The sequence below is a fragment of the Nicotiana attenuata genome, chromosome 2 (assembly GCF_001879085.1).
Source record: "Nicotiana attenuata strain UT chromosome 2, NIATTr2, whole genome shotgun sequence".
Classification (NCBI taxonomy): domain Eukaryota; kingdom Viridiplantae; phylum Streptophyta; class Magnoliopsida; order Solanales; family Solanaceae; genus Nicotiana; species Nicotiana attenuata.
This window is the reverse complement of record NC_031990.1, coordinates 35,939,326-35,963,943: the sequence shown is the minus strand read 5'-3', so window position 1 is coordinate 35,963,943 and position 24,618 is coordinate 35,939,326. Positions and strand designations below refer to the sequence as shown.

General features: G+C 34.5%; 1 protein-coding gene across 1 annotated transcript; it reads right to left on the bottom strand.

The window, feature by feature from the left end:
* Positions 8,662-14,112, bottom strand: LOC109218381 (two-component response regulator ARR1-like). Its single transcript, XM_019382744.1, has 6 exons — positions 14,004-14,112; positions 11,257-11,406; positions 10,714-11,178; positions 10,252-10,328; positions 8,753-9,410; positions 8,662-8,678 (listed from the first exon to the last, which is right to left on the bottom strand). Exons 1-6 carry the CDS (start codon positions 14,110-14,112, stop codon positions 8,662-8,664), a joined length of 1,476 nt encoding a protein of 491 aa, XP_019238289.1.

Sequence of the window (24,618 nt, the reverse complement as noted above, 5' to 3'; positions counted from 1 at the left end):
CTTCAACGCGTTCGCGTAGGCCCAGATCCTGGACCCCAGTATTTTACTCTATGCGTTCGCAGCCCTCCACTCGCGAACGCGATGCTTGCCAGCCTCCCTTCTTCGCGAACGCGACCCTCCCTGTCGCGAATGCATAGAGTAATTCCGCCCAGTGATTTTTTTTAAAATGTTCAAAACAGTAGCTACGGGTTTAACTCTAATTCTCACGAGCTCTCTTCTTCCCCAAGCTTCTAGGAGTCCATTGAAGCCCCCATTCTTCAAGACCACTTGGGTTAGTAAATCCCCACTTATTTCCTTCATTTTTCTTCATTAATTACTGAAATTCTAAACTTAAATCGCATAGATTAGAGTGGAAATTGGGGGAAATGGGTAGAATTAGGGCTTTTCAATTTTCTTTGATTTAGACCTCGTTTTGGGGTCGGATTTGAAACGGGCTCGTGGGGGACTGGGGGATATGAAATTGGTTCGAACCTCGGGTTTTGACCAAGCGGGCCCGGGGTCGATTTTTGGAATTTTGGGAAGAAAGCTTAGAAAACTATATTTAGGCATTGGGTTTGATTTGTTTAGCTTATATTAATATTGTAAAGTCGTTATTTCATAGATTTGATTGAGTTGGAGCCGAATTCGAGAGGGAAGGCGGTCATTGTGGATTGATTTAGCTGTGGAAGTTGAGGTAAGTTTTTGGTTTAACCCTAGCTTGAGGGAATAGGAGTTGAGTCTTGTTTGCTATTTGCTAATTGATCGAGTACGATGTATAGGCATGGTGACGAGTATCTATACATTGGTGTCTAGCATGACCGTGAGTCCTTAAAGGGTGATTATCATGATTTTGTTATGAATTCCATGTTAATTGAGGATTTCTATATATTGTAAAGAACATGTGAAAAACATTATAATCATTTGATTTTCGTGGTGTTTTGGCTTGGTTGTGATACGAATTGAAAAGGTATTTGAGATTATAAAATTCTTGGGAGCATTGGCTCAAGTAATAAAGTGAGATGTGAAGTAAGAAATGAAAGAAAGCTAATGAGTTATTGGTTATTCCCTTGCCGGGATGTTTTGCTGTTTGGTAGACTTTTCTCCCTTGCCGGGATATTGAAATTGTTGTTATTGTTCCCTTGCCGGGATTCCTATTTTGTTTGTTTATTCCCTCGCCCCATTGTCTGTGATTGTTGTTTGGGTGAGGATGAGTGATAAAGCACGAAGGGTGATGTCGTGCACGATTGTGATATGAATACTAATGCACGAAGGAACATTCCGTGCCATGATACGATTACTAATGCACGAAGGAACATTCCGTGCCATAATATGATAATAATGAACGAAGGAACATTCCGTGCCATGATATGAGTGTTTATGCACGAAGGATCATTCCGTGCCATCATTTTGTGAGGTAAAGCACGAAGGGTGATGCCGTGCACTTTATATGATTGTTTGGGTGAGAATGAGAGTAAAAGCACGAAGGATGGTGCCGTACAACTGTTGATTTCCTACTCTCGTTGATATTGTAGTTGTACTATTTCATTCCTTAATTATTGATTTTATACCTGAACTGTTACAGCCCCTACAGCATGCTCCTCCTCCCCCTTGACTGGTTAATTTCCGTATACCCTTATATTGCATACATATATATTGAACTGCACAGGTTTGTTTGGTAGTCCGGTCTAGCCTCGTCACTACTTCGCCGGGGTTAGGCCAGGCACTTACCAGCACATGGGGTCGGTTGTGCTGATGCTACACTCTATGCATCTTTTTGCACAGATCACGGTGCCGGAGCGGCTTTTGGACAGCAATAGTAGATTTGGGAGCTGACTTCAGTCCAGAGACACCGAGGTAGCCTTGCTGACGTCCGCAGACCCGTAGTTTCTTCTATCTTTACTTTAGTTTGTTATCCTTTGTACCGGAACAAACAAAACTATATTTTTATTCAGACATTGTATTTAGCATTCTCTAGACGTTCGTGAGTTTGTGACTCCAGTTCTTGGGTAGAGTTGTATTGAACTTCCGCATTGCTTTCAGTTTATTTATATTTAAGACCGCTTTTCTATTAAATGTTTCTTTGTTTTCAATAATGTCGAGGTTTGTTAAAAGAGGTAATAAATAATTGGCTTGCCTAGCTCCTAATTGTAGACGCCATCACGACTTCCGAGGGTGGGAAATCCGGGTCGTGACAGATGGATTCTGCTGTGTTGGGGTCCATTCTGGGTGTACGTGTTGAAGGTTTGTCTACTGTTCAGGGAACCTGCACTTTGAACTTCAGAAATGATATCTTGAAGGATACCGCAGTTCAGTAAGGGGTACGGGTACAGAAGAAGGACCTCCTTCAGTGTACCAATTATTATTTGAAATGGTGAACAAGGTCTTGCTCCCTCGTGCTGAGAGAAGATCCATTACATCTCGCGCAGAAACACAACTATGAACCTGCCTGGCATCATGATAGAACACATGCAAAAAGTGGCAGAGTTCAAGGATGGTAACCATGGGCTGCCTTACGGGTTCCTTCTTACTAAGGTGTTTGAGTACTTCAAAGTTCCCTTGGGACAAGAAAAAGTGGATACCTATAAGCAATCCTTCTCCAAGACTACTCTTGAGGAATGTGAATGCATTGAAAAGGTTGGAGGGGTTGGCAGCACTTCCACTATCTCCCAGTTGATCAACGCTCAAAACAGTGCCACTACTGAGATAAGGAAGTTGAAAGCCAGGAATGCTATTCTTGAGTGTTAGCTAAGTCAGCTTCAGGAGGCACCTGGTTCCAGTAGCTCTCAAAGCACATAAGTTGTCCGTCTGACCAAGGAGAATGACGAGCTCAAGTAACAAGTTGAGGACCTGAAGGAGAAACTGCTCAATGAGCAAATGTCGGTGAATGCTCGAATGGATTTAGTCCTCAAAACCCTTGCCTCTTCCTCTAAGCCCTCTCCTTCCAGTGCTCCCTAGAAAGTGTCCCCTCCAGTGTCAAGTTTTAAGTGTCCGTTTCTTATATTAGTTTCTGATGATGTTGTGGTTGGTACTTGTTTTTTTCTGTTTTGAATTGTGGATGGTTGTTGGCAACATTGAAACTGCTCCCTGTCTTAAAAATCCAAATTATTTAATGTAAGCTTTTTCCCTTTTGCTGTTTATGCCTTGCTTTTATGTTCTGTTTTTAGTCATGTTGTGTGCACATAAGTGGCATGAGCTAACTCAAGCTAGACTTCTTTTTGCTTAAGGCCTACTACTGATCTTTTTATGATGCCAAAAGGGGAAAAATAATTCAGGGGGAACAGATTCAGGGGTAATACATGAAATGTGAATGTCATTTTGGTAAAATAATTTAAGGGGAACAAGATGGGGGAACAAATTCAGGGGGAATACAGGAAATGTGAATGTCATTCTAGTTCTTAAGGGGAAATTGAATTATAAGTTTGTCGTCATCAAAAAGGGAGAAATTGATAGGTTATATGTGCATCCTTGTTATATTTTGATAATCTAACAAACTTATTGTCAAAAACCAGATAAGGAACCTGTTACACATCCTCAAGACCTTAAGATCAACAAGGTACAGTTGGGGACATGGTTCAACTCTTCAGAATCAAAGTAACAACGGAGGGAACAAATAGGTACTAGTTCCCGTGGTGACTAGACAAGTCAACCGCTCCAGCTGTAAAGTTGTTGTTGCACACGTAACAGTACGAAAATAGTGCAACAGTCAACTTTATGGGGAATGCCCTTTCCCTACCTTGCTTACATCATTCAAGTGATGTCACAAATAAATTATTAACATCAAGCAAAGGTAAAATAAAATGCTTGCACATTAAAGAATTAAAAGCATTTTCTCAAGTCATCTATCAATCTTGCAAGTGACTGTCTAGGGCATCAAGAACAAAGAACAACATAGCAACGGACCAGTTCCCTATATTGAGTTATTATATGTCCTTAGTTGTGTTGTACCTTTGTTGAAGTTCTTTATTTGTAATTCCTACTTAGCTTAGTTAGAAGCATTGCGTAGGAAATCTTTGTAAATCATAAACACTTATGTTTGTGTCTTGGCTAGAGTTAGTCGAGTTGTAAAGTCTTTGTAATAGAGTATTTACAAAGTGACTTGTAAGAGAGTTGTTACAAGTTAGTAAGGAATTAAGAGGTTAATTCCTAGGTTACTATAGGTTGTAATCTAAAATTTTCTCAGTAGTGAAGTTGAAATCTTACAAGGGTAGGTCATGGTTTTTAATCCCGTACTGGGAGTTTCCCACGGGAAACTTCTCTGTGTTATTTACTTACTGCGGTGTGCGTGTGTCATGTGGGAACTAATAGAGAACCTGGTTCTCTATATAGTTTAGTGGACCCTTAAATTCTATTAGAAAACTACGTAAAACTACCATAATTCACAATTATAAATAATTTAATATTTAAAAGAAATCGCATTCAAAGAAAAAAAAATTGAATCTTGAAATATTAACACCGCCGCATAATTAAATTAAAACGGAGAGAGTATATTTAAAAACTCATTTTCCCAAATTACAACACATGGTATCTAAATTAGTCCACCACTGGATTTGAAAACGCAATACAAAAACGATTGAAGAGCAATATTAGCATAGGCTGGAGTACAGAGTGATGTTGATAATAGCAATTCAAACTTGATACGTAGTTAGTCCCTATGCATGAATCTTCCCTAATAATTAACTTGTAGTGTTCACTACCCTCTATACGAAACAATATCCCATTGGCGTAATGGCTTTCTGGCCACTTAAACTTGTAGGGCTTTTGAAAGCCGATACATGAACTTTGAATTTTCCCATCTGAACACTCAAACTTGAAAAAATGAGTACTAATAAACACATCCACCAGAGCGTGTATACCAGTTGCGCTGACATGTACAACACATCATGCTAAGCTATTTATTACTTGCCATGTGTTATTTGTGGGTCCCATTTTTAAATACAAAATCAGAAAAAAAGAGTTACAAATACAAAAAGGGGGAAAAAAAAAAAAGCAAAAAAGGCTGAAATACCCAACCGCCCCCTTCTTCTTCCTTCACCCTCCTATTCTGTTCATATCATCTTTGTCTTGTACGTCTCTCTGCATTATTTTAAAAAACATGACATCCACCATTGTCAAGCAAATTCCCTACCAAAAACTCAAACAAGAAACAGCTATTTTGATGATAAAGAAGATATCGATTTAATACACCTAAGAGAAAAATCGATAGTGGATTTAGTGGATTTTGACTGTTTTTAGGGTTTCTGATCTGGGAAATTGAGTTTGAGCAGCTTCTGATTTTCTGTTTCAGTCTTGCCTTTTTTATGCATCTTAATTCTTAGCTCATTTTTTAAGTTGCTACTCAGCTGGATTTGCTCACCACTTCCTTTTTCTTATCATTGTAACCTGTTCATGTTCTCAAATACTGTCTTTTTAAAGAAATTAGTATGATCCTGTAAAATAATTTGTTATAGAATGGAGATTGTTTCTGAAATTTGCCTGATTCCAAGCTCTAATGTGATGAAATTTTCTTCTTGTCACGAATTGAAGAGCCTTCTGTGTTAGCAAATTGGTCTTTGGAGGGGAAGATAGAAGGAAAAGAAACAGAGAAAGAGGAGGGGGAGGAGAAATTAGGATGAGAAATGAAAAAATTGGGTGGGAGTTTTGCTGGGAAGACGAAAGAAGTGGAAAAGTCTTTTTTCCTTTTCCTTTTTCATTTTTATTTATATTTTATTCTAATTTTAATTTTTTTTAAGTAAAAACAATACTATTCATGCGCCTTGGCAGCGTAATTTGCACACAGTTTAGTCATGTCAGCTGAAGTGCTTCCACATAGGCATGGTCAACAGTCAAAAGTGTTTATTAGTATTCATTTTTTCAAGTTTGAGTGTTCAAATGGGAAAATTCAAAGTTCATGTATCGGCTTTCAAAAGCCCTACAAGTTTAAGTGGTCAGGAAGCCATTTCGTCTATCCCATTTGATACCGGATACTTGATGGTACTAAAAGAGTTAACTTAAATGTTACACACGCAAAAAGAAAAAAGAAAATACTACGTATAGAAATTAAGTCAAAGAGTCTTACAATTAATGGCAAATTCATGCATCGACGACTTGATCAAGCGTTACACTACCAAATTAAAGTAACAATGTCCCCAAGTTCATGCATAATCAACAATGGACAACAAAAATAAAAACTTATTGTCATACAAAGTAATACTCCCTTCAGTCCACAATAAGTGATTTTTTTGTCTTTTTTTTATGATTCAAAATAAGTGATTATTTCAGATTTCAAGAATGAATTAATTATTTTTTTCCCACATTGGCCTGGAGTAAATAGTATTGGAGTATGTGCCTAGTAGTATTATGTGAAGAGATAGTAAATGTTAATATAATCAATTTCATTGCTAATTAATGTTAAAAGGTGGATTTCTTAATCTGTGTGAAAACAGTAAAAAAAAATCACTTATTGTGGACCGATGAGAGTAGTACTTAGTTTCACACAAATAATTAGGCCATACAAATCAATTACAAATCTTCTTCTTTTTATCTGTTTTGCGGAAGAAGGTCTATTATATTCAAGATAGTAGCTCTCAAGAGGCTTCTGATTTGACTTACTGCAATTCTTTTTAATAAAATTTAATCACATAGGAGATCAAAGCTTGGAAGGAGAAAAGGACTAACAAAAATGAAACCCATACTTATTGTAGAAAACTCTCACTATATAGACCCAACTTATTCAAGGTTAATAATCCACATTCTTAGTCCCAGTTAATGCTAAATTTTGATTTTGGTCATTGTGATACTTGGCTAAGAATATTTAACCTATAATTAACTGTTGATAAAATTGATTAATTCTCTCCCTTTTGTTTAGTTTGTATGTGTTTTGCTGGTAGTATCCCTTGTGTTATGGATAGAGTGAGGACCAATTTAAAAATTATGTTTTTTTTCTCAGTATTGTCTAGTATATCACTTGGAATGAAAGAACTAGAACATATATTATGTTCACTATTAAGTATTAGTACCTAGGTCTATCATAAATTGTGCAGCACATGATTAGAATAATAATCTTATATTAAAGCAAAATCAAATGTTCAAATTAACATGAATTTTGAAGCTCCTATCATCAAATATACCCTTTGAAAAAATTTGAAAAGGATTGAAATGACTTTGAGAAACACTTAGGTAAAGAGATTATTGTAATTCACTAATTGAGATTGTCTTCTTAAAAAAGAGCAACACTCAAGATTGAGGAAGGAAATAGCATCAATCAAAAAAGGGAGTATGATTAAAATTTTTTGTATCCAAATTTAATTTTTTTTAAAAGAAAAAGAGTAGACAAGACAAGTAATGAAGAAAATTGGTTGGGTGCGGGAAAAAAGCCGAGTGCAATAATAAAAAGCATCATCTCATTGATTAAAGAAAAAACCAAACATTATTGCATAACTAAGATGCAATTAATCCCACAGATAATCAATCTCATAATATAAATCAGTCAACCAAAAGGTTTTAATGATCAATGAGATACTAAAGAAAACAATAATCCCAAATCAAGAAAACAACCAAAGCCTGTAATCCAATACCGGCCATTAGTTCCAAACAAAAAAAAAAAAAAAAAATACCAATAGTTCCTGCAAACCATGTAATACCAAACAACATAATCTCCAAAATCCAGCAAATGAAAAAATGCAATTTCCACTTCAGAAAACAGAATTGTCACTGCAAAACAGCCCTTCTAAATGTTGTCAATGACAACATCGGATCATGCCAAATCGTCAGGAAAGTTTGCTATTCCAGGAAATGGGACACTTGGTTTCACCTGCATATGTTAGTTTAAGGTTAAATCAACGAGAGATTAGTTTGTTTGGTAGCATGGAAAATTATTTTTGGTAAATAATTTAGTTTTCAGTGTTTGATATTGATTGTGAGGAAATTTTTACAGGGAGAACGTTTTCTACCAAAAAAGAGAAAAAAGAGGAGAAAAATGACTCGGGTATTATCATTTTTAGCCCACGCCAGAAAATATTTACATTCAGTAGCCAAAAGAAATTATAAATTTTGTAAATTTTTGTATATAACATACATAATGTATATAAAAAAAATATACATTTCTTCGACTAGTATTTTAAAAACGGCTATACAGTGTCATTTTCTGAAATGACTTTCCTCACCTTTAGGTGGAATTCATTTTTCTTCACCATTAACTCAACTTTAATTTTATATCAGTCTTAACCAACATTTAGACATTATTATACATCTTTACTACTAAAAAATATAATCAGCTAGCCTATTTGCTGACATTGTTATCAATTTTTATAAAATACTTGGAAAATATTTTTCGAAAATGACTTTTGTCATATAAAAGGGCAACCCGGTGCACAAGGTATCCCGCGTTCAAACAGGATGCGGGGAAGAGCCCCACTTCAGGAGTGTGACATAGACAACCTACTTTAATGTAAGTATTAGTGGTTATTTCTACCGTTCGAACCGTGATCCATAGGTCATACGGAAATAACTTTACTATTGCTCAAAAGCATATTTCGAATAAGTCAATAGTAGGGTTTCGACATAAGCAAAGTTAGATATTAGCAAAAACAAAATTAGATAGAATCACTGACCTGATCATCAGAGTAAACTGGACTAAACTCAGTGCCTTGTTCATTAGGTAGGTTGGAGGTAGGAGGTCCAAGATTCTGGAATAGATAATCCACATCATTGAAATCGAAATACTGATCACAGTTTTGTCCCTCATTTGAATCAGTTCCTTCAGAATCACTCACATTTGATGGGGCCACAAAATTACTGGGCTCAGTCATGCTGGGCTGACCATATTGTTGCTGAAAATTAGCATTTGCTGCTGCTTCTGCAAAACCCAGCCCATTCATTGTCACATTTCCATTCATATCTGAAATCATTGGGCCACCTGAGTACACGAAATGGGCCGCATTGACATTCATGTTATAGCCATTTTGAGCATGCTGATCCGGCCCATTATTAATCGGAAACTCAGGCCTGTAATTAGTGCCCTCAATTATTGGGCCTTGTCCTTGGCCCATCATTCCAACAAAAGGTCCATGTTGTTGTTGTTGTACAAAACCACCAGCATTATTTTGGGTAAAATTTGGGTTATTAAATGGGCTGCCAATGCTAAGGTATTGGGGTTCAACATGAGGAAGTTGTGGGTGATAAGCTTGTTCCTGTTGAGTTGAACTCTCTCCTCTAACAATAATGTTACTGTTATTCAGTGGTGGAAACTGAAACTCAGGAGGACTTCTTTGGTCAAATTCTTGGTCACGTTGCTGCTGCTGCAGATTCGTGACGATATTTGGTTGGATACGAGGCATTGAACCAAACTTTCTGTGGCCACTTTGTTGTTGAGAACCACTGGACGAGCCCTGGCCCGATGAGTTACGAGAAGATTTTCGCTCTTTTGGAGCTCTCCAATTGTCGTTGCGACATTTCTGATAGGTGTTGAAGGAGAAAAAGCAATTAGTAACATTAGTTAGTAACCTGAAAACAAGAGGTCATGGGTTCGAGCCGTGAAAACAGCCTCTTGCAGAAATGCAGAGTAAGACTGCGTACAATATACTTTTGTGGTCCGGCCCTTCCCTGGACCCTTCGCATATATGGAGCTTAGTGCACCGCGCTGCCCTTTTTTTAGTTAGTAGCCTGAAAACTTAACGATAGGTAATTGTTCGTATTTACACGATGCGGTCACTTAAAATATAAAAAGAGTAACCCGGTGCACGAAGCATCCTGCATTCACGCAGCACCCGGGGAAGAGCCGCACCACAAGGGGTGTGATGTAGGCAGTCTGCCCATGCAAGCATCAGTGGCTGATTCCACGGCTCGAACCCGTGACCTATAGGTCACCTAAAATATAAAGATAGATAATTGTCCATAATAAATATATCTAAGTTAAATCTAATCCAAAAGAGGTAAAGTTATAGTTATTATTAATGTGTAAAGAATTTTTACATTATATGTACAACTTAAACAGATATAGCAAGTTATTACTCTATTTTTCAAGTTGTTGCATCAATTTTGATATAAAAAGTTACATGTTGTTGTAAATCAACGTAATCTGATAGTGTAAAAAATTATACGCTTCAAATACAAACGTAACTTAAAACTCATTGAAAATATGGTTAAAGTATATGTAGTATAGCAAATGTCTTCGAGAGCTAATCACATGAAATATTTCTGAATATATAGCAAAGTAGTTTTATTTATCATTTTGAATTCAGTGTAAAATCAAATGAATCATAAATTTCCACATAGAAAATTATTTGAGGGATGTACCTGAAGATGGCTAGCAACTTGCATCCTGGTAAGACCAGGCACATCCATCAGCTCAAGAATCTCTTTCGGATAACATCCTGTAGGTTCCATAAGAATTACAACTTAATATAATTGAGATATTCCTAGATCAAGTCGGTTATAATATTAATTTTGACTGAGCATATCATTCTAATTTCTATTAATTAATTTTGACTGAGCATATCATTTTAATTTCTATTTAAGCTCATCTCATACCAATATTATATAAGGTACAATCAAGCATCTCTATAACAACCTTATTTGTTTTGATATTTTTTGGTTGCTATAGTGAACGTGAAGTGTTGTTATAAAGGACATATATTATAACATAACGTAAAAATCGGTTCCAAGTAAAATTTGGCTGTACAGGGATGCTGTTATAAAGATGTTTGACTGTACAAATAAATAAAAAGAGAAATTTAATTAATTGTGAAGTAAACTTACTTCCTTCACCAAGTTGAGCCACAGCTTCCAAGAATTTAGCATGAAGTTCTAAAGTCCACTCTGTGCAGACCTTTCGCTTAATAGACTTACCACCACTGTGGCTATCTCCTTGATTAGCGTCTTTTGTGCTTTTCCTACCTCTCTTTTTCCTCAGCTTGTATTTTCCATTTGATTCACTGTTTTCAACCTCATGATTGTTATTCTGTTCCTCATCATTACCCATACTCTTCTCTCCTTGTTCATCACCAAAATTCTCACCAGTTTCATCATCATCACCAATGTTGATGATCATATTCTCTCCATTTTCTAAAACTTTCTTCACTTTCTCCCGCTGTAGCTCTTCCTTCAGTACAAACTGCCACAAGTATTTCACCATTTCCTCTTGAAGTGGTTTTTTCAAATAGAGGTAAGCTCCATCGTCCAAAGCCTTCTTTGCTAAGAGAGGATTGTTATCATCACAGACAACTGCATTATAATTTTGTTACGTTAAAGTAACTGAAATTTATTCACTATAAAAATAGAGTTACATATTGAAATACTCACGGATCGAAATGATGTCCAACGCCACTGCTTGACCCAAAAGCCTAGTGGAAAGCAAATCAGGTGAATATGCATTGATTATCATAACATCGTATCTTTCTTTGCCTTTGGACAACATATTCATAGCCATTTCGGCAGCACCAACCGTCGTAACTGTATCAATGCATTTGAAAGTCAGTGAAGAACAAGGAACGAAAGCATACACAAAATTTTCATCTTTACCTAAATAGACAGCCGGATTCACTGTTTACATTAGTTTTCTAACTGGTATACATAAATTATACACTGATTATACATGGTTATACACGTATTATACATATTTTAAATATCCTCCGACTAGTTTTAGTTTAAATAGTTGGGTGAACTGCTATTTAGGTTATTCTTCAATTATATATTAGCATGAGGGTCTGTTTATTTCTCGTATAATTTCAATTATTCATGCTATAATGCTATATTTTATTTATCGAATGAACTCCAAATTGTACACATTGATCAACTTATATTGTAAGCAATGTGTGCAATTAATTTGACAGGTACTAGGTCAAAAAAAAAAAAAAAAATCGACAAACTATTTAGGATAAATTTGTAACTAGAATAGTGAAGGATTGTTAAAGCTAAGAATTTATTCCTATTTATTCAAATGACTAGATGAAATTAAACAAACACTAAATAAAGATATTATCAGAAGCAAGATAAAATAGGCACAAAAGTTTGATATAGTTTTATTTCATGAAGATTCTAATATGTTTAGAAGATTTTTCAAAGAGGGACAGATTTATTAACAATTTATTATTCTCTAATCCAATTGAATATTAAACTATTAATTGAAAGTTTTATGAAACCCGCGTGTTATTACAAGTGTAATAAATTATATCATCGTCTAATAGAATACAAGAATCTTAATTACGACAACAAAAGTACAAACGGTTATTAGATGAAAAGACGACAGAATGTATGTAATGTGTTGAATCTTCAATGAATTTCGATGAATTATAAATCGACAAAATATGTAACTTGCCAAAAATAGGTATTACCTAAATCTCCACCTTCCAGAAAGAGGTTTTACCTAATATAATATTAGCATTTTATGGATTATATTACAGTGGTATTTTTTTCAACCTTAAGTATCTAAATATAACCCTAACCCAATATTTAGGTATTGACTTTGAGTGTCGAAAGTTCCTAAAGGCAGAAAAAGGATAACAAACCCTTCTTTTTATATCACATTTTGCTATGCTTTTTATCATGCCATGCTAATTAATTAAACATCTTATTCTTTCTTTTCTGTACCATTTTAGATAAACGCATCCTTTTATTTCCATACAATAAAATGTTATAACCACTAATCCTAGTCAAAACGATTAATACCATTTTGAAGACAAGTAAAGACTATATTTTTCTTTTCTCTAAATCTAAAGAGAATCCACATTTTATGCTAGTTTTTTGGGTAAGATAATTGTAGCACTTACTTCTTTTTTTCCAAATATTCTGAAAAGTGCTTATTGTCCTAATTAAAGTAAAGGAAGTAATTAAATGACCATCAGGGTTAAGCCAAAATGCAAAATAATATTTGGCAATTAGTTATTAAAATAGATCCAATTTTGTTTCTTTCAAATTGAGAAAAAATTTATTTGAAATAATTTTTAATTCAACGTGCTCTGTCAAAAGGGTGAACTAACATATGTTAATGAAAAATATTACAACAAAAAAACTTCTTTAAAGATGCAAGATGTTTTATTGTTTTTTTTTTTTTTTTGAAATTACATGGGAAAATATCCGTGACATATATGAGTCTTAAGCAAAGATTAAACCTTGCATAAATGAAAAGGAAAAAAAATGGCATCATGGATATGATTCCAAATGAAAGGGAGGAAATTTTTAATTTAAAAAATTGAGTTTTTATTTGGTTGTCTACATTCAATAAAAAGATAATTTTTTTACTTAAGATCAATAATAATGATAGACATGTCGATTCTTATCTGGTCCTTCTCTTTTTCTTTAATCTTCCGCCGCTCTGCCCTAATCTTGTGCCCCCCACCCACCCACCCACCCCCAAAGGGAATATTTTTCTCTCTAGATCATAACTAGATCTGTAAAAATCAAAGATCTATCTTCAAAAAGCATTTTTAAGGGGTTTCCTCCTCCAACTCTCTTTGTAACTCTAGACCAAGACAAAGAACTCTATGGTTTAAATTTTCCCTTTTTCTTCAAAAGGACTAGGTGTGAAAAAACATATGGAATTATTTAGAAATAAAAAAGGACGGATTTTAAGTTGATTAAATTAATAAAATAATCAACTAAAAACTATCATCATCCCTCCCCTTTGGAAAACCATATAAACATTTGTGGAGAAAGCCAATCAAAGACACATCAACCTATATTCTCACTAATGTGATTTTCATTATTTTTGAACAAATCTATTTGAAAACAGAGCTCTTTTATCGTGATTTTGTGTGACAAGCACATAGCAAGGACCAAAAGTAGAGAATCTAATTTATTTATGTGTAACCACTAAAAACTCATTTATTAGCTACAAAAAGCAATAGAAACAAGCATAGAAAAAGTGTTATGACAAGGAAAAGAAATCCAAGATTTACAGGATAAACAAAATCTAAAAGAGATGTTAAAGAATTCACAAATGAGATAACAAGCATCAATTAAATCTCTTGTAAAAAGGAAATCACACAGAAATTATATTAAAGAGGAAAAAAAAAGGTTAGTTCTATATATCTAAAGATGGCCATTTTTACCTTTATATTTGTGAGACTCAAGCAAATCAACCATCTCATAAATAGTCTCCTGGTCATGATCAACAAGCATCACACGAACTTCATTAATCATCCCATTATAAGGAGCCATTGGATTAACTAATCCTTCATTAGGTTGATTATTAATTTCTTGTTGAGACATAATGAAGAGGAGATTCAAGGGAAAATGGCTGAATTAACAAGTGAAACACTAACTTCTTGGAAGGTTGATTAGCTTAAGCTTGTTTGAGGTGTGATTTTTGCACTTAAGCCTCTGCTTATATAGAATCCTCTACTGGTTAGTGTGCATGTTGAGTGTTGACCAAACAAATAATTTTTATTGACTTATTTGCTTTTCCTTTTATTTTCTTTCTTGAGTCAAGACAAGGGTATACTTTTTTGTTTTTTGTTTTTGTTTTTGTTTTGCTTTTAGGGTTTCTTTAGTATGGCGGCGGGTAATATTTTCTAGTATTTGGTTACTTAAATGCGTTTAAAGTGTATCTCGGTGTTTAACTTACGCGCCAGCCATTTGCGTTTATGACTATTTTAATTTTTACTTTATGTCGCTTGTTCAACCAACACATAGACGTTAATGCGAACTTATTATTAATTACTACTCAAAAATATTATCTAAAGTATTATCTACAGATCATATCGTCCACATTGTATTATTACCTTTTGTCACTACCTTTATGCTCTATTAAATATTGAAAAAAAATCTAGAAAATGATTTTTCAAGATAAAATATTCTTTATAAATTCTCTTTTTATGAAAACACACCCTTGTTGATTTTGTTGTAACGCATGCCTAAAGACATATGAGACCTTAACTTCTGGAGAGAAAAAAATCAAGATAAAATAATTATCTATTGATTACCTCCCTTGTCCACTTACCATGCCAGTACTAATATTAGTGAGTTATGAAATAATTAAGAAATTTATTCCAAAATTTGTTCTATATTCTTCCTTTTAGTTATAAATTCGTAGAAATGGCACTTTTTACTTATTTAAGACAAATAATATTTTGCAAATAAAATTCGCGAAGCAGAAACCTTAATGGTGAAAAAGCGATGTGTATAAACACTCAAGTGTTAAAAACTTAAAATGATATTAGTGACATTCATCTCTACCAATTTGAAAATTATTATTATCATTGACAGTGGAAATATTTTTTGATTTAGAATAAAATTACAAGTTGTATACAGTAGTTTTCACTGTTAAATCGCCATGACAAAGATCAGAGTTTATCAATACATAATGCCAAGAAATGCAATTAAGAGCTACTTCCGAAGCAGCACACAGTATTCAGTTTTAAAATAGACACAAACAAATGTATAATTAATGAGAAAGTTAGCTATTAATTAGTATCAGTTTGTGGCTCATTGATCTCTATGTAAAAGACTCGAGTTTGTTTATTATAATTTTGTTTTTATTGTTGACCTTATTTTTCACTTCACTGTTGACATTTGCTCACTTGTCACTACTCTTTTATTCCAATAGTAATTAAAATTAATTAATTAGAACTCATGCAAGAAGCAGAAGTGGACCTCGCGTGCTCAAGGATATTACAAACTCTTTTGCTTGTTTTCATCATTTTCTTTTCTTATTTATTTATTTATATTTATATAGAGAGAGAGCGCGTGTGTATAAACATTTCTAGTGCTCATTGATAGGTGTTTGGGATAGTGCTCGGCCCGTAAATAGAAAAATAATAAAAAAGAATACAGGAAGATCCTTGGTTAAGAAACGAATCTTGCACTACGTATAATGAATGGTAAAGTCGTAACTAAGTTTCCGCTTAATGTGTTCCCGGTTTAAGAAAATTCATAATTCAAATTGTTGAACTTCGGTAAAAAAAAAAAAAAGAAAAGAAGAAAAAATTGCTGAATTTCCACTTTGAAATGTTACTAAAATTCTTGTGCAATATCATATATATGTGCAATTAAACAACCATTGCAACGACCAGACCTATGTCCATTTTGACTAAGAAGACCATGCAATATCATGCGTCCACATTAGACCATCCAATTAATGACTAGAAAGAAAATATGTTGATTATTATTATTATTATTATTATTATCTCTATATAACAACTATTACTTGACACAATCTTAAACAAGTATGAGTACTTAGTTATTATCATCATTGTTGTGATCTCCTCCTCCTCTTCTTCTTAATATTATTATTATTATTATTATTATTTTTATTATTATTATTATTATTATCTTTGGATTTTCCTCCTCTTTGGTTACTTATTCTTTTATTCTTTACTAATTCTTTTTTTTTGTTCTTTTTGCCCCTTTAAGCAAGCCTTTTAAAGGACATTATCGAGGAAAGAAGAGAAAGATCCCTTTTAAGGACCACCAAATAATGTGAAACGTCATTCCTAAATGCCAATCAAGAGCCTCACTGTGATCACTTGTTTCATTATAATTTTATCCCTTCTACAACGTAAAATAGAAACATGATCTCACTTGTTCAAAAACATTAATTAAACAACTCTAATATCAAAGCCTCTCTTAATAAATTTTCAAACCAAATTTTTAAAGTGGATAACAAAATTGAGACAAAAGGGAGCAATTTCAAATCTTCTCTTAATAATTCTTTCCAAGTAAATAACAAATGCAGGTAAATATTTAAATACAGTATAAATTCTTAGACGTGTGTTGCGGCCAAGCGCACAAGCAAGTATACGCGGTCGTCAAGTAATAAAGTAATAAGATAGAGTGTCGATCCCACGAGGACTTGTGATTGGCTATTAACTAGATCAGACTATCCTAATTATCTAAATGATGATTAAATTCAAAAGTAGTGATGCTAAAGTAATAAAACTAAAAAGAAAATAAATAATGAACTTTGAACAAAGAAAGAGCAGATTTTTATGCTATCGATGTAATGAAAATGATCCAGGGTTATGGGCTATCTAACATTCCTATTATATTCTTCAATTGAATTGACTAACTAATTCATCTAGCTTATTGGTTGATAGGGTTAATATTGCTCATAAGAATCTGTCGAGTTTTTACTCGCATATTCAAGCTAAACCTAACGCCTATATGTCTATGAAATTAGAACTAGCAAGAACGCATTTATAATTCCTGTACATCAACCAAGCATGGCAATTAGGTAAACGTGAAGTTTAGCTCCACATAGACATGGTAGCAAAACAACAATCATACAAACAAACATAAAAATTACTAAGTGTAGTGGAAGAACATAAAATCCGGCCTCCACGACGGCTCCTTGCTCTCCCTAGGTCAAATCCCTTTCAAAAAGTGTGTTCGATCCTCTAAAAGAGGCGTTTTGGCTTATATATTGCGTACAAAAGTCGTAGGCCAAAGTTTTTCTTTTTCTATTCCGAATCAACTTCAGGATTGATGCTGGGGTGGATGCTTTGCGTCCGCCTCAGTTTGAACTTCTCAGCATTGAATGCTAGGGTGGATGCTTCGTGTCTTTGTTCCCTCAACCTTGTTGCACCCAGGTGCGGTGCTAGGTGGATGCCTTCTCAAGACTTCACTGCTAAGAGTGCTCCAGATAGCCTTTTTCCTAAGGTTGGATGCGACACATCCACCCTCTTCTCCTATAGCTGGAGCATCTTTTCTTCATATTTTTTCATTACAAACATCCTAAATCATCACACACAACTTAATTAGGTGTAAAACCAATAATTAAAATATGTTAAGCATTTTAAAGACCAAATAGCACCAAAAAGCGGTTAAAACATAAGTAAAATAACATTAAAAAAAAATGGCCAACATCAACGTGTTTGACAATGTTAATAAGAAATTACTTGACACATTAAGCGTCATCAAAAAAACTATGCTATTAGTACAACATTAAAAAATTTGCTAACAATATATTTGTATTATATCAACCAAAATATTTATTATAAAAATGAAATGTTTATGTTATGTTCTCATTCACCATGATATCTTTCGTGATATTTTATACTTCAATACCACACAAGAGGGGTTGATTTGTGTGGTGACCAATTTTTTGCTTAAGCTGTTTATGGAAGGACCTGGTTCTTCTAAGTGTTCCTTAACCTACTATCGCAGAAATAGTAAATGCGGAAAGTAAACAACACAAGTATTTTACGTGGAAAACACCTAGCTCAAAAGGTGGAAAAAAAACGACCTACTTTCCAATAGGATTTTCCTAAACTCTCCACTAAAATCACTGAGCCAAAAACATCATTTACAAAAACTCTTTTGTAAACCTAGGACTAACTCTAATCCCGGTGTAGCACACGGCCTCAACTGTTGCGAGAACTTCAAGTTAACTCTAACTTGAAAACTCTGAGTACCTAATATAATTGCTTCCATAAAGCTAAAAGGTACAATATGAAACTACCTACTACAATTGAACTAGAATAAAAGACAGACACTTGGAACTGGTTCTTCTATCTGGTTCAAGTAGCTTCAGGTTTGCACGCTTGAATCACACACGAACTGCTTGAAAAATTGCCTTGCTATTTTGCTCTCAATTCACGTTTAACTTCTGCTTATTTGTGTTACCTGTAAAAGAGAATAACACTGATATTTATAGAGTTAGTGAATAGAGATTGACTAGAATTCTGATGCTACTCTTCTTTGGTTGAAGAGTTCTAGTTGATCTCAACCTCAAACTCCTTCCCTTTCTTAAACCGTGTTCTCTTTGAGTAAAGAGTCCTTTTCCTTATCCAATATGCAACCTTTTCGATCAGGATCAAGAAATATTAGTTCTTTCAAGTTAAGTTTATCTCTTTCACGTGCATCTCACATGCTTAAGTCTATCCGTATCTGTGCTGCACAAGGATGGACCTGGTCCATGTCTGAGTTCTTTTGTCAGTTTTCAAAACTAACCGTTACTTGGGCCAACATTTCGTATTATTAAGTTTTTAAAATTTTATTTTATATTAAATTTGCTCTACAGTATAGCTTTATAGGGATAATTTTGCAGAACCACCTAGTAATTTGACTAACATGTTTTTGCTTTCTTGTCAATAGATTAAATATTGTTATCAATTTTGAATGATAATATTGAAATTATACTTACTTAACATTTTTGCTTTTTAAATTTATTGACTTAATTTTTGACGTACAAAAGTCAAATGTTAGACTTCAGTATTCAGACATCAATTGAATAAAAAAGGCATCGAAGTTAAATTTGATTTAAATTTAAAAAAAAAAAAAGACTTCCGTTTCAGACATCAGTTTAAACAAAAGGGATTGGAGCTCGTTACTTTGTTTTCAATTTCAAATTTCTATCTGAAAGAATTAGTCACTAGCCTTTGAGCAATTAATATGCCACTACTTCTGTTTTTTATCTTTATCTTTGTGTAAGAAATTGTGAAAACTAGTGAGTCAGTGACACGTCATTAGAGTTATTACAATAGTTATCTCCACTTTATTTTTTCTCAAAAATCATTTTCCCTCATTTTTCCCTCCCTTTGTTTTCACAGTTCCCTCTTGCTCTGTTTCACATCGATAGTTTTTTTTTTTTTTTTAAATTTAGAAAAAATTAATTTATCCGCTGCAAAACTATAAGGAATGGTATATTGATATTGGTGAGACTTTTTCTTAATTTTAACCAGACTGCATCACATAAGACAAAATATCAACTATGTCATCGTTGACCTTTGCCTACGTCAACAAATTCACAAATGTTATATAAATGCTTGAAAGTGAAAAATGATTTATTTCTTTATTTATCTATTTGTCGTGAAAGTTATTACTCCATTATTGAGTCCCAATAGAAAACCATCTCTGGAGAATTCGAAATCTTTGTCCAAACATTTTTCCCTCAAAATTACTCCTATAATTAAAGACTGAGGAGTTTGCTTATTAAAAATGATATACTTGTTTATTAATTATTTCTGTAGAATGAATTGATGATTGGATATGAATTAGAGTTAATGAAGATGAGGTGACATTAATTAAAAATTACACGTCTTTAATATTGAGAAAATCTCACTTTATACCTATTAAATTCAAACTATTTACCCTTAAATACTCATACCTAAACTATTTACTTTTCCTACCTATGCAATCAATACTATTTACCCGCCCAGATGGTTTAATAATTGTAACTGTTAGCTGAATCAGGAGTAAAGCTTATTGCTAAAAGAAATTCCAATCCAACTTCAACAAAAATAGGTAGGTGATCGACTAGATGAAATTCACTGTTTCAAATAATAACGAGTCTCTAATTTTAAAGATTCCTTTTTTCACGCAAAACTTAGTTTAAAAGACGAGTTAGGTTCTTCTATTTTTTTGTTCTCCCTTTTGGTTCTTTTTCTTTTATTCGCTTTTTGTTCAATTAGTTAATATATTTATAAAGAGAAAATTGGCATGCAGCCAAACTTGAGGCATTCGTATAAATAGACATTCGGTGTGTTTACAAGGTTGAAATCGAGCACGTTGAACTTTTTTAGTATCTCTTTTCTATAGCTTTCTTAAGAGATAAAAGTTACATATTTTTGGAGATTTATTGTACAAAAATTTAAATCCACCATTGATGGACCTTGAAGCTTGAAACTCATAACTTGGTTTGTTTGAGTTTTTAATTGTTTTGATCCGATCCTGTATGAGTTAGTTTGGAAAGTTGATTGGAGGTCGTAGCTAAAGTTTTAGTCAATTTGGTGGAGATTTTGTAGTAAATTTTAGAAATTTAGGTTGAAATATAGTTGAACCAGAGAAGAAGACGAATTTGTATTGTATACCCAAATAGTATACAAATATATCATTTTAGTATACAATTCATTCCAACTATATACCCTATTAGTATAGCTATATATTATATTGGTATCATATGCTAGTTGAATCATTTTTTGGTTGTATTAGCTGCATTTAATTGGTACAATATTTGATTTTCTTTTAATAATAGTAATATAGTACAATATCTTGAAATACTTTATTATATTAATATGTGGTACACTATTTTTTTTTATTTTTCTCTTTATGCATGTGTGTTATGTAATTGTAGTATAGTCATATAGTTGCCGGGAATTAACTAGTAAAACTGTATACCATGATGGTATAGTTATATGCCATATTGGTATCATATGGTAGTTTGAACATTGTTTTGGTTGTTTTAGCTGCATTTTAAGTGAATTCTATTATGAAATTATTTATATCAACATGAGTTGCAATGCTGGAATTTTTGTGTGCCGATGGACATAAATTATGTGTATTATGTAATAGTTTTTATAGTTATAGGCAATTGTTGGAACGACCCCATACAACTATATACCCTCTTAGTATACGAAATGAGCAAGTTCTTTTGCAAATATTTAGCTTGCAATACGAGCATGTAATTTTCTCATACTTTTATTGCGTCCTTTAATGTTTTGGTACAGTAGTATAGTCGCAGATAGTTGTAGCAATATTCTAGAGAAATCATATGCTCTGTTGGTATAGATATATACCATATTGGTATCACATGGTACTAGAAGTCTGGTTGGTTACGGATTTTGCAATTATCAAACCAAACCAATTGTGTCGGGTTATTAAATCTAAAGACCAAACCAAACCAATAAAACTCGGATTTTTCAATCTCGGTTTTTCTCGGGTTTTCGGGTTATTCGGGTTTTTTCGGATTTTTTCCGGTAAAATCTTCGTAGCACAAAACGTACAACTTGTTCTCACAAGATTTCTTTAATCCTAGTAAGATACAACTACATCAGGTATTTTTCAAGAAAATAATACAAAATTTGAGATGTGTCATGGCATTATCCTAAAATATTCAACAATAAAGACCATAAAATTATGTAATATAAATATATATTGCTAATTAGAAAGCCATAATAAAAATAAACAGAATCTAAAAGTACTAAGTCATGCTAAAATAAGTAGACTAATAATTAAGGGAGTATTAATTACATGACTAAACGCTAAAGAAAAATATAAATAGGTTATGCACTTTTATCTAAATTATTGCAAAACAAAAAATAGATATTCAATACATTGTCGTTCGTAGTATTGAATTGAATGTCTTTTGTTAGCATTAGTATTGAATTGATTTTGGTTTTGGCTTTTGTTAGCATTATTTAAGTTACTAATATTAATGGCTATTATACTTATTGGAACATTCAAATGTTCTAAATCCAACCATGAAATAATACCTTAGAAGATAAAATTATGAAAAAGTTTAAGAAATATTGATAAATTACATCACAATAAGTATATTTATATATTAAATATATCTCAAATTTTTATATATGTAATGTCGGGTTGGTTTAGTTTCGGTTTGACTTTCTTTAGTTAAAACCAAACCAAACCAATTATGGTCGGGTTTTTTTTTCCAACACCAAACCAAATCAAACCAAACCATAGTCAGGTTTTTTTTCTCGGTTTGACTCGGATTATCGGATTGGTGCGGTTTGTCGGTTTCCTTTGTACACCCCTACATATTGGTATCACATGGTACTAGAAGTCTTTTTCGCTACTTATACTTTTGTTGTATTTTTTAATATTTTATTATCATTTTTATTCTAACTAGTATATATGGAGATTTGNGGTTCTGGTTTGTGATAGAGATGCTTCAGTGTTGTTTGATCCGGGGTCTACGTATTCGTATGTGTCATCCTATTTTGCCCCGTATTTGATCATGCCTAGTGATGCATTGGGTATTCCTGTTTATGTGTCTACGCCGGTGGGTGATTCCATCATGGTTGATCGAGTCCATCGCTCTTGTGTTGTGGTGATTGGGGGTCTGGAGACTCGTGTAGATCTGTTGCTTTTAGATATGGTCGACTTTGATATTATATTGGGGATGGACTGGTTATCACCCTATCACGCTATCTTGGACTGCCATGCCAAGACTGTAACCTTAGCTTTACCGGGTATGCCTCGCTTAGAGTGGATAGGGACTCCAGGTCATTCTACCCGCAGTGTCATATCGTATGTGAAGTCTCGGCGTATGGTCGAGAAGGGGTGTTTGGCTTATTTAGCTTATGTTCGGGACTCCAGTGATGAGGTTCTCTCTATTGATTCTGTGCCCGTTATTTGTGTGTTCCCTAATGTTTTCCCTTCAGACCTGCCGGGTATGCCACCCGACAGGGATATTGATTTCTGCATTGATCTGGTTCCGGGCACTCAGCCTATTTCTATTCCACCATATCGTATGGCCCCGCCGAAGTTGAAGGAGTTAAAAGAACAGTTGCTGGATTTGCTTGAGAAAGGTTTCATTAGACCTATTGTCTCTCCTTGGGGTACGCCGGTGTTATATGTCAAGAAGAAGGATGGGTCAATGAGAATGTATATTGATTAGCGGCAATTGAACAAGGTAACGGTCAAGAATAAGTATCCACTGCCGAGGATTGATGATTTGTTTGACCAGCTTCAGGGTGCCAGGGTATTTTCCAAGATTGACTTGCGATCTGGTTACCATCAGTTGAGGATTAGGGCATCCGATGTTCCTAAGACAGCCTTCCGCACTCGGTATGGGCATTATGAGTTCTTGGTTATGTCATTTGGGTTGACAAATGCCCTAACAGCTTTTATGGACTTGATGAACCGAGTGTTCAGGCCTTATTTGGATTCATTCGTGATAGTGTTCATTGATGATATATTGATATACTCGCGCAGCCAGGAGGAGCACGAGCAGCACCTTAGAGTGGTTCTTCAGACTCTGAGGGATAGTCAGTTATATGCTAAGTTCTCGAAGTGTGAATTCTGGTTGGGTTCAGTTGCATTTCTGGGTCATATTGTATCAGCTGAGGGTATTCAGGTGGACCCAAAGAAGATAGAGGCAGTCAAGAACTGGCCTAGACCAGCATTAGCTACAGAGATTCGGAGTTTCTTGGGGTTGGCAGGCTACTACAGACGGTTCGTGGAGGGATTTTCATCTATTGCAGCCCCGATGACCAGATTGACCCAGAAGGGTGCCCAGTTCAGATGGTCGGATGAGTGTGAGGCGAGCTTTCAGAAGCTCAAGACAGCTCTAACTACGGCATCAATGTTGGTTTTGCCTATAGGATTAGGGCCTTATATAGTTTATTGTGATGCTTCCCGTATTGGGCTTGGTGCAGTGTTGATGCAGGATGGCAAGGTCATTGCCTATGCTTCGAGGCAGTTGAAGATTCATGAGAAGAACTATCCAGTACATGATCTAGAGTTGGCAGCCATAGTTCACGCATTGAAGATTTGGAGGCATTATTTGTATGGCGTGGCGTGTGAGGTGTTCACTAATCACAAGAGTCTTCAGTACTTGTTCAAGCAAAAGGAGTTGAATTTGAGGCAGAGGAGGTGGTTGGAGTTGTTGAAGGATTATGATGTCACCATTCTTTATCATCCGGGGAAGGCCAATCTAGTGGCCGATGCTTTGAGTAGGAAGTCAGCCAGTATGGGCAGTCTCGCTTATATTTCGGTCAGCCAGAGGCCGCTTGCTTTGGATGTTCAGGCTTTGGGCAATCAGTTCGTGAGACTGGACGTTTCTGAGCCCAGTCGTGTGTTAGCTTGCACGGTCGCTCGTTCTTCATTATTGGAGCGTATTCGTGATCGGCAGTTTGATGATCCCCATTTGTGTGTCCTTAGAGACACGGTGCAGCGAGGAGGTGCCAAGCAGGTTACCTTGGATGCGGATGGAGTTTTGAGATTGCAGGGGCGAGTTTGTGTGCCTAATATGGATGGGCTTCG

Bases quoted from the DNA above. Each gene is read 5' to 3' on its own strand.
- LOC109218381 (XM_019382744.1), bottom strand. From the start codon at position 14,112: ATGGCTCCTTATAATGGGATGATTAATGAAGTTCGTGTGATGCTTGTT. The intron at 10,329-10,713 runs GTAAGTTTACTT...TGGAACCTACAG, and splicing joins GGCTCAACTTGGTGAAGGAA to GATGTTATCCGAAAGAGATT. The intron at 9,411-10,251 runs GTACATCCCTCA...AACACCTATCAG, and splicing joins AAGTTGCTAGCCATCTTCAG to AAATGTCGCAACGACAATTG.